Here is an 11,592-nt window from a genome sequence, read left to right on the forward strand (position 1 = left end):
CGTTGCTTCTTCTGAAGTCAAGGGTATTAAAAAGAGTGTCTCCTGCTTTTCTGCTGTAGAAACACCTACCTTGTGCTTCCACTCTCTGGCCACTTTATTAGAAACCCCTACCTTGTGCTTCCACTCTCTGGCCACTTTATTAGAAACCCCTAACTTGTGCTTCCACTCACTGGCCACTTTATTAGAAACCCCTAACTTGTGCTTCCACTCACTGGCCACTTTATTAGAAACACCTAACTTGTGCTTCCACTCACTGGCCACTTTATTGGAAACCCCTACCTTGTGCTTCCACTCACTGGCCACTTTATTAGAAACACCTACCTTGTGCTTCCACTTACTGGCCACTTTATTAGAAACACCTACCTTGTGCTTCCACTTACTGGCCACTTTATTGGGAACCCCTTGGTTGTGCTTCCACTCACTGGCCACTTTATTGGGAACCCCTTGGTTGTGCTTCCACTCACTGGCCACTTTATTGGAAACCCCTACCTTGCGCTTCCACTCACTGGCCACTTTATTGGAAACCCCTACCTTGTGCTTCCACTCTCTGGCCACTTTATTGGAAACCCCTAACTTGTGCTTCCACTCACTGGCCACTTTATTAGAAACCCCTAACTTGTGCTTCCACTCACTGGCCACTTTATTAGAAACCCCTACCTTGTGCTTCCACTTACTGGCCACTTTATTAGAAACCCCTAACTTGTGCTTCCACTCACTGGCCACTTTATTAGAAACACCTAACTTGTGCTTCCACTCTCTGGCCACTTTATTAGAAACCCCTAACTTGTGCTTCCACTCACTGGCCACTTTATTAGAAACACCTAACTTGTGCTTCCACACACTGGCCACTTTATTGGAAACCCCTACCTTGTGCTTCCACGCATTGGCCACTTTATTGGAAACCCCTACCTTGTGCTTCCACGCATTGGCCACTTTATTGGAAACCCCTACCTTGTGCTTCCACTCACTGGCCACTTTATTGGAAACACCTACCTTGTGCTTCCACTAACTGGCCACTTTATTGGAAACCCCTACCTTGTGCTTCCACTCACTGGCCACTTTATTAGAAACACCTACCTTGTGCTTCCACTCACTGGCCACTTTATTAGAAACCCCTAACTTGCGCTTCCACTCACTGGCCACTTTATTGGAAACCCCTACCTTGTGCTTTTACTTACTGGCCACTTTATTGGAAACCCCTAACTTGTGCTTCCACTCACTGGCCACTTTATTGGAAACCCCTACCTTGTGCTTTTACTTACTGGCCACTTTATTGGAAACCCCTACCTTGTGCTTTTACTTACTGGCCACTTTATTAGAAACCCCTACCCTGTGCTTCCACGCATTGGCCACTTTATTGGAAACTCCTCTCGTGTAGCTCCACCCTTCTGGTGACCTGTTGGAGACAGTGGCCCATCTGCTGCTCCACTAGCCGTTCACCGGATTTTCCTGCGCGCGCTTCTCTGCACCACCAGGTGGTGGTAGAGCGCAGTGACGTGGCAGCGCGGCGCCCGAGCCCCCCCCGCGGCGCGTCGCGTGTATCGACGTCAGGTGTCTGCGACCGACTGAAAGTTGTCCATCAGCGCCGTGAGGCTGAAGCCCGGCTCCCCCTCAGAGTCCCCCTGCGATGAAACCCGGCTCGCCCAGCGGCTACAGGCGGGCTGGTCGTCCGGAAGGCGCTGATGCCCCTGGCGGAGGGCTCGCGGAGAGCTTGTTGGGTGCAGATTGGCTGGTGAAGGTCTGCTGAAGGCGAGGCTCTCCAGCATGTCGGGGCGCCTGTTCGGCATCAGTCACATCGCCGCTGGACTGCTGGCCAACCTGCTGTCCTCCATCTGCATCGTTTTCCTCAACAAATGGATCTACGTGCGCTACGGCTTCCCCAACATGACCCTGACCCTGGTTCACTTCGTGGTCACCTGGCTGGGGCTGGTGGTCTGCCACAAGATGGACATCTTCTCCCCGAAAACGCTGAGACCCACCAAGATCATCCTGCTGGCTCTGAGCTTCTGTGGGTTCGTGGCTTTCACCAACCTGTCCCTCCAGAACAACACCATCGGCACCTACCAGCTGGTCAAGGCGATGACCACTCCTGTAATCATCGTCATCCAGACTGTCTACTACAGAAAGACCTTCTCCATGAAGATCAAACTGACTTTGGTAAGTAGTCATGGAAACCCCTACTTTGTACTTCAACTAAGTGGCCACTTTATTGGAAACCCCTACTCTGTACTTCTAATAACTGGCCACTTTATTGGAAACCCCTACTTTGTACTTCTAATAACTGGCCACTTTATTGGAAACCCCAACCTTGTACTTCGACTAACTGGCCACTTTATTGGAAACCCCTACTTTGTACTTCGACTAACTGGCCACTTTATTGGAAACCCCAACCTTGTACTTCAACTAAGTGGCCACTTTATTGGAAACCCCTGCTTTGTACTTCTAATAACTGGCCACTTTATTGGAAACCCCTACTTTGTACTTTTACTAACTGGCCACTTTATTGGAAACCCCTACTTTGTACTTTTACTAACTGGCCACTTTATTGGAAACCCCTACTCTGTACTTTTACTAACTGGCCACTTTATTGGAAACCCTTACTTTGTACTTCGACTAACTGGCCACTTTATTGGAAACCCCTACTTTGTACTTCCACTAACTGGCCACTTTATTGGAAACCCCTACTTTGTACTTCCAATAACTGGCCACTTTATTGGAAACCCCTACTTTGTACTTCGACTAACTGGCCACTTTATTGGAAACCCCAACCTTGTACTTCAACTAAGTGGCCACTTTATTGGAAACCCCTGCTTTGTACTTCTAATAACTGGCCACTTTATTGGAAACCCCTACTTTGTACTTTTACTAACTGGCCACTTTATTGGAAACCCCTACTTTGTACTTTTACTAACTGGCCACTTTATTGGAAACCCCTACTCTGTACTTCCACTAACTGGCCACTTTATTGGAAACCCCTACTTTGTACTTCAACTAACTGGCCACTTTATTGGAAACCCCTACTCTGTACTTCCACTAACTGGCCACTTTATTGGAAACCCCTACTCTGTACTTCCACTAACTGGCCACTTTATTGGAAACCCCTACTCTGTACTTTGACTAACTGGCCACTTTATTGGAAACCCCTACTCTGTACTTCCACTAACTGGCCACTTTATTGGAAACCCCAACCTTGTACTTCCACTAACTGGCCACTTTATTGGAAACCCCTACTTTGTACTTCCACTAACTGGCCACTTTATTGGAAACCCCTACTCTGTACTTTTACTAACTGGCCACTTTATTGGAAACCCCTGTTTTGTACTTCAACTAACTGGCCACTTTATTGGAAACCCCTACTCTGTACTTTTACTAACTGGCCACTTTATTGGAAACCCCTACTCTGTACTTTTACTAACTGGCCACTTTATTGGAAACCCCAAGCTTGTACTTCCACTAACTGGCCACTTTATTGGAAACCCCTACTCTGTACTTCTAATAACTGGCCACTTTATTGGAAACCCCTACTTTGAACTTACACTGCCTGGCCACTAGACCTTCATCAGCGGTCAGTTTCTGACCACAGAGCTGCTCTGTACCTTCTGGAGGTAGAATGTAGGGGTTTCTGATAAAGTGGCCAGTGAGTGAAGGCACAAGCTAGGGGTTTCCGATAAAGTGGCCACTCAGTGGAAGCACAAGCTAGGGGTTTCCGATAAAGCGGCCAGTGATGTTGCAGACGTGTTAAGGCGTGTTTGTGCTTTGGTAGGTGCCGATCACTCTGGGGGTGATCCTGAACTCTTATTACGACGTGAAGTTTAATTTGCTGGGGATCGTCTTCGCCACCCTGGGAGTGTTCGTCACCTCGCTGTATCAAGTGGTAGGTCTTGCATCCCGGCAGCTCGTTTGTGGGCGGAGCCTGAATCTGCTAATTCAGTGCCTCGTCGTCTGTCTGTCTGTCGGGCTGATCCTGGTTCCTGGTGTCCTCTCTCACCTCTGTTGTAGTGGGTCGGTGCGAAGCAGCATGAGCTGCAGGTGAACTCCATGCAGCTGCTGTATTACCAGGCCCCGATGTCCTCGGCTTTCCTGCTCACGATCGTGCCGTTTTTCGAACCGCTCACCGGAGAGGGAGGCATCTTCGGCCCCTGGTCCTTACAGGCTGTGGTGAGTGTAGCCCCTTTCACGTTTAGACTAAAGTGGTGAACTACTGGATACGGAGTGGGATGGAGCTCAGCGTGAACACGGGCCGGAGCTGAAGTCCTTGTCTGACGTCCTACATCTCCATGTATTATCATTGCTGCACAAAAGCCTTGTGTCCTCAAAACTGCAACTTTACAGGAGAAGCAAAAAACCTTCATACGTTTCAATAGAAGTCAATGGAAAAAGCTTCAATTCCAAGTCATTTTGGAGCATTTCTATTGGTCCGTTCTTCATGGAATTTGGACTTGATGTAAAGAACAACTGTGAGATTCATATTATGTTGAAAAGTGAAAAACAAAAAAAATTGGAGATGACTGGGATGACTGGCATCCCAGCTAAAAACCATTTAGGGGCTGCATGTATAATCAATGCAAAGCCCTGATGTTACCAGGTAAGAGTTACCTGATCATTTCCAGGATTTTGAGTGTGTGTGTGTGTGTGTGAGAGAGAGTGTGTGTAAGAAGGCCTCTGTTCAACTGGCCAGACACACCTCTACCCACTTAGCCACAGGAATTTCCTGAACACACACACACACACACACACACACACACACAGTCCTAACAGCAGGGCCTGTGTTAGTAGGCCCCTCAAAAAGAGCTTTTTACCCATAGGCTCTACTTTGAGCAGTGGGGTTCATGCCTGCTTTAAGGGACCCAGTCCATACAGGCCTTACAGTCCTCGTACACCAGCTAAGCTGCAAAAGGTGAGGCCACAACTATGAACCGCCCACTGAGCCTAAAGGATTTTAACCGGCCCTTTCACGTTTAGGTGAACAGAGCCAATCAGAATAAAGCTTATTTGCATACATCAGTCCTAAAGGCACAGTAACGCAAATATCAGTGTAATATCAGTGGCCAGTTTAAGGGACACAGAGAGACTGGAAAACTATCATACAGGGGTCCAGAAATGGCGCATGTCATGGTTGTGATGTCACACCTGTGGACACGTTTGCATGGGACCGCCCACTCAGCCTAAAGGAGGCTTAGCCGGCCCGTACGGGTTTCAGTGATAAGGAGTGTTGTTATTATTGCACTTCTTTTTTTTTCTTTTTTTTACATTTTATAATAATTATTATGATCAATATTATTGTTTTAAGAGGCCAGCCAATCGGAAAAGAGCTCATTTACATACACCAGTCTTAAAGACAGTGTAACACAAACATCTGTGTGATTCTAACAGCTGCAGAGAGGTTGGAAATCTGCCCTGAATTTGTAGGGGGCCGCCCACTTAGCCTAAAAGAGTATAGCCCACCCTAAAACAGCCAATCGGAACATAGCTCATTTGCATACATCAGTCTTAAAGGTACAGTAACACGAACATCTGTGTAATTCTAAGGGCTAGACTTTCGTTTCTTTTTCAGAAACGGCACATTCTGAATTTGTCATGGTTGTGATGTCACAACCCTGGACACGTTTGCATGGGACCGCCCACCCAGCCTAAAAGAGCGTAGCCCACCTTTTAAAGTTGAAGTGATGGGGAGTGTTGTTATTGCTCATTTCAGGCCAGGCTCTTAATTATTATTTAAAAAGGTCAGCCAATCAGAACAGGGCTAATTTGCATACACAAATATATGTTTAATTGGATTAAGGTACATATATGTATGTGTGTGTGTGTATATATATATATATATATATATATATATATATATATATATATATATGTGTGTGTATATATGTGTGTATATATATGTATATGTGTGTGTGTATGTTTGTGTGTGTATATTACATAAATCTACATTTATTATTATTATATTTATTGATTTTATTGATTTATTTATTTTTTAAATATGTAAAGCCCTGATTGGCTGACCTCTTTAAAAGAAATCCCAGCAACAGCTTATTCTGAATTTCTTATGTATTATTATTATTATTATTATTATTATCAGTCTTAAGGGATAGTTTTTTTTTTAAGGGGAAAGTTTTTTTTTAAGGGGAAAGCACATTCTGAATTTGTTATTATTATTTATTGTTGTTGTTATTGCATGTTTTAGACATTACATAAAGAGGGAAGCCAATCAGAATAGAGCTAATTTGCATACATCTGTCTTAATGGTACCGTAACAAACATTTGTTTAATTCTAACGGATAAACAGAGGCTGGAAACAGCCGTGTAAAGATACACCAACATTAGAGGTGGAGAAAACTGCAGTTCAGGAATGTGGGTCCTTTAAGAAATGAAGGCGTTTTGGTCAGTGTGGTGTACACTAACGATTGGACGTCTTCTGTTTCTGCTTCTTCTAGGCGATGGTGTTTCTGTCGGGGGTTATCGCGTTCCTTGTGAATCTGTCCATTTACTGGATCATCGGGAACACGTCTCCAGTCACGTATCCTTCCGTTCCGAAGCATCTGACCGTCTGTTTATTCCCTGACAGATAGACTGACTGTGTTCATATTTTCTGGGCTATTTTGCAGGGGATCAGTATTTTAAAGTGACCGTTTCCGGTTTTCTGACACTAATGCTGTGATTTGATGATGTTACTGAAGCTGTTTAAGATCACGGTTTATTTGTACTGGTGAATTATCTGTGATATTCCCTGTATCACGGGGAAACCTCAGAATGGTTTTGCCTCTCATCTCTAATATTTATTCAGACTGTAAATAGTGTTTAGACTCAGGACTGAATTATTCAGACTATACACAGCTGCTGCTGCTGTGAGCAGGCTGGAGCCTCAGGACATATACAGTAATAAGAGACAGAGAGAGAGCAATGATGAACATAAAAAATACAGATAAATAAGATTAATTAAGACTAATTAAAGAATGAATAACGATGTGCAACTGGACTGTGTATCAGCAGAGATGACAGTACTGGGTAAATATTTGCATATATTGGTATTTAAGTAAAGTGTCAGTAGTGTCCAGGAGTGCAGATGTACAGTAAAGTGTTAATAGTGCAGATTCATGAGCACCGGTAGTTGTAGTTCATGTCTCTGGACTTCAAAAACTTCAAGAACTTCAAATTCTGGATTATAAAGGTTCATGCCCATCACTTTTTTCTCAGTATGTTGCAAAACTAAGAGCTGCCAGCTTTCATCTCTGGCAGGTTTTCACCCATTTTCACCAGTAGAGGGCGCACATCGCTCGTAGTATGTTGGTCTGAGTGGCACGGATTGGCCACTGGCCACAAACCCGGTAGTCTGCTGTGGCTATATCTGACCAGATACCTTGTTTTATGGCTCTGACTGCTTTACTGTGTGTGTGTGTGTGTGTGTGTGTGTGTGTGTGTGTGTGTGTGTGTGTGTGTGTGTGTGTGTGTGTGTGTGTGTGTGTGTGAATGGCAAAAACAGAAAGCTACCAATAAAAATAGCTGGTAACCCTGCTAAATAAACACTGGCCCCAGACCAGTATAAAGCAGCATATGTTGTTTCGAACACTGGTATGCTGGTCCACCAGTACTACACTAGCACCACACCAGTATAAACCAGCATATGTTGTGCTATGAATGCTGGGATGCAGGTCCACCAGCCCCAGACCAGTATAAACCAGTATATGTCGAGTTGTGAGTGCTGGTATGCTGGTCAACCAGTGCTACACCAGCCCCAGACCAGTATAAACCAGTATTTGTGGTGTTTTGAATGCTGGTATGCTGGTCAACCAGTGCTACACCAGCCCCAGACCAGTATAAACCAGTATATGTCGAGTTGTGAGTGCTGGTATGCTGGTCAACCAGTGCTACACCAGCCCCAGACCAGTATAAACCAGTATTTGTGGTGTTTTGAATGCTGGTATGCTGGTCAACCAGTGCTACACCAGCCCCAGACCAGTATAAACCAGTATATGTCGAGTTGTGAGTGCTGGTATGCTGGTCAACCAGTACTACACCAGCCCCAGACCGGTATAAACCAGTATTTGTGGTGTTTTGAATGCTGGTATGCTGGTCAACCAGTACTACACCAGCCCCAGACCAGTATAAACCAGTATATGTTGTGTTTGGAGTGCTGGTATGCTGGTCAACCAGTACTACACCAGCCCCAGACCAGTATAAACCAGTATTTGTGGTGTTTTGAATGCTGGTATGCTGGTCAACCAGTACTACACCAGCCCCAGACCAGTATAAACCAGTATATGTCGAGTTGTGAGTGCTGGGATGCTGGTCAACCAGTACTACACCAGCCCCAGACCAGTATAAACCAGTATATGTCGAGTTGTGAGTGCTGGTATGCTGGTCAACCAGTACTACACAAGCACCAGACCAGTATAAACCAGTATATGTCGAGTTGTGAGTGCTGGGATGCTGGTCAACCAGTACTACACCAGCCCCAGACCAGTATAAACCAGTATATGTCGAGTTGTGAGTGCTGGTATGCTGGTCAACCAGTACTACACCAGCACCAGACCAGTATAAACCAGTATATGTTGTGTTTTGAATGCTGGTATGCTGGTCAACCAGTACTACACTAGCCCCAGACCAGTATAAACCAGTATATGTCGAGTTGTGAGTGCTGGGATGCAGGTCCACCAGCCCCAGCTGTGAATCCTCCAGGTCTGCAGTGATGTTTCCTTGTTGAACCTGTTCAGTCTCGCGCCCCTGAGCCTCAGCAATGGTCTCGAAACATCTAACAAGCTTCTGTTGTTGATCTTTAACCCCAAACCTCTCAGCTACAACATGTTTGGCCACTTCAAGTTCTGCATCACGCTGCTGGGAGGGTACGTGCTGTTCCACGACCCGCTCTCCCTGCACCAGGGCCTGGGCATCCTCTGCACGCTCAGCGGCATCCTCGCGTACACGCACTTCAAGCTGGCCGAGCAGGAGGAGGGGAAGAGCAGGCTGGCTCAGCGCCCGTAGGCCACCCGCCGGGCCGGTTACGCTCCCACCAGCGCTGTGTAGGAGTCTCGGTGGACGCCGGTGACAGAGTCCTGGACCAGAACCCTGGGAATACTGGGACGTTTCTGCTGCTGAAGTAAAAGTTTACGAATAAAGGAGAAGGTTCAGATAGAAGAACGGTCTGCCTGCACCGTGAAAGGAGGTGTTTTACATTTCAGAATCTTGCTTTTCAGAATATTTTGTATTATTCAGTATCAAAATGTCTACTGTAACCGTGGATCTGTACACTATATGTCCAGAAGTATTCAGACACCCATTCTGATGACACGCTGCTCCATAGAAAAGCACTGACCAATAGAATGGGGCTGTAGGGTTCTCTGTAGTGATGCTGGAGCACTATTCAACAGTACCTTTGGGATAGGTAGAACTAGTGCCTGAGCTCACTGATGCTCTTGGAAGGCTGAATGCAATCAAATTCTCCTCACAGCAATGTCCCAACATCTAGTGTGTAAAGCCTGCTCAGAAGAGTGGAGGCTGCTGCTGCAGTAAAGGGGAGGGGGGGTACCCTAGTCCTGCATCACTCTTCTGGGTGGGGACAGGGTGTACGCTCTCCAGCATCCTCCCTGGCTGAGCTGGTGTCATATATATATAATGACATAATGGATATATAGTGTGTGTATATACACAGTCAGAACATTATGACCACCTAATTAATAGTGGGAATAAGCACCCATGGCTCAGTTGACCCTTGTGAGACGTCGTGGCATGGGCTGACTGTATTAGGGTGATAGAGGTAAGCTGGTGGTAGAGGTGGGTGGCCCCCGGTACACCGTCACTGCACCTGCTCTAGAACATCCCACAAAGTTGGGGTTGGCAGTTTCTGAGATGCTAGACCCCCCCCCCCCCCCCCCCCCCCCCGCCCCCCTGTCTCAGTCATAACAGAACATTATGACCACCCCGGGTCCGGGACGTCACAGATGCCACGTGAGTTATAAATAAGCGAGCACACCAGTCAGCTAAAGCTGAGGGCAAAACCATTGTCCTGGACAAAGGACGTGATTCTGAATGATGTCAAGAAGGCCAAGGGGGGAAGGGTGGTAGCATCTCAGGTACCGTTAACTTTGTGGGATGTTCTAGAGCTGGCATAGTGAAGACTTCTCCACATTTAGTGGCTCCTAGCGCCATAACAGTGGACGCCACAGGACGCCCCACTGGGGAGCAGCTGACCTCTATAATACAGTCAGTTCAGGCCACAACGTCTCGCTAGTGTCATGCATGCCAGGGGTGGCTATTTCCACTGTGAGTTAGGTGGTCATAATATTCTGGTTTGATTAGATATTATCATGCATACAGGACTGTGCAAAGGCTTTTGTCCCTCTGTGGACGTTTAGAAGTAAAAGCCGCTTATCTGGGCAGTAAGTGTTGCTAACGAACTCTGGGTTCTGCCTGTCCCCCAAACTCGTCTCTGTACACGTCTCTCCAGACACGTCCAGATCCTCATTTATTTGGTGCAGGTAAATCAGTGGTGGTGTTTACTTTAGACTAGTCTACAGGGATGAACAGGGCTCCAGTTCTAGCTTATACACCACATGGCCAAATGTTTGTGGACACCCATTGTAATGAATGCATTCAGCTATTTTAAGCTGCACCCATTGCGGACACAGCTTGTCTAGTCCCTGTAGAGAAGAAGTACTGCCAATAGAATAAGACTCTCTGGAGCAGATTATGAGGGATTCGATTTAAGATTAGGACCAGGGTTAGGTTTTTTAGATTCCAGTAAGGGTTAGGATTAGGACAAGGGCTGGGATTAAGACCAGGTTTAGGGTTAGGTTTACACTTTGGGTTGAGATCACAGTAAGGGTTAACATTAAGACTAAGGGGTGAAGGTTAGTTTTAGGTATTGGGTCAAGATTAGGACCAGGTATAGGCTAAGGTTTACTTTTTGGGTTGAGAAGTAAGGATTAGATTTAAGATTAGGACCAGGTTTAGGTTTAGGTATTGGGTTGGGATTCCAGTAAGGGATTAGGATAAGGGCTGGGATTAAGACCAGGTTTAGGGTTAGGTTAACACTTTGGGTTGAAATCAAAGTAGTGGTTAGGTTTAAGATTAGGACCAGGGTTGGGGGAAGATTTCGGTCTTGGGTTGAGATTCCAGGGGTTAGGATTAGGACAAGGGTTAGGTTTACACTTTGGGTTGAGATCAAAGTTAGGGTTAGGATTAAGACCGGGGATCATAAACATCATGAACCTATTATTGGCACCATGCTGCTGCCTAATGCCAGGCGTGGGCTGGAGGGGTATAATAAAGCCCCCCAGTATTGAGCTGTGGAGCAGTGGAAGAGCTGTGTTCTCTAGGATGATGATGCTTTTGAATGGGATGAGTTGGGGAGTGACCTCACTAATGCACTTGTTGCTGAATGCAATCAAATCCTCACAACAGCCATCCTTCAAAATCTAGTAGAAAGCCTTCTTCCCTGGACAGTAGAGACTTGGTTAGAGTTACTCCAATAAAAGCAGGATCAGCTCTTTTTTGGAAGAAATAATGAAGAGCAGGTGTCCCAATACTTTTGTCCATATAGTGTATATAATAAAAAAGGTCTAGCCATGCTTGTTCATAGTTCAGTTGCTTTACATA

General features: G+C 46.0%; 1 protein-coding gene across 1 annotated transcript; it reads left to right on the top strand.

Moving 5' to 3' along the window:
• Window positions 1-1,572: 1,572 nt before the first annotated feature.
• slc35e3 (solute carrier family 35 member E3) lies at window positions 1,573-9,864 on the top strand. Its single transcript, XM_072673514.1, has 5 exons — window positions 1,573-2,157; window positions 3,764-3,874; window positions 4,000-4,158; window positions 6,435-6,517; window positions 8,793-9,864. The coding sequence occupies exons 1-5, from the start codon at window positions 1,765-1,767 to the stop codon at window positions 8,977-8,979; spliced, it is 933 nt and encodes a 310-aa protein (XP_072529615.1). The 5' UTR covers window positions 1,573-1,764; the 3' UTR covers window positions 8,980-9,864.
• Window positions 9,865-11,592: the final 1,728 nt, after the last annotated feature.

Source organism: Salminus brasiliensis, chromosome 2 (assembly GCF_030463535.1).
Source record: "Salminus brasiliensis chromosome 2, fSalBra1.hap2, whole genome shotgun sequence".
NCBI classification, from domain to species: Eukaryota; Metazoa; Chordata; class Actinopteri; order Characiformes; family Bryconidae; genus Salminus; species Salminus brasiliensis.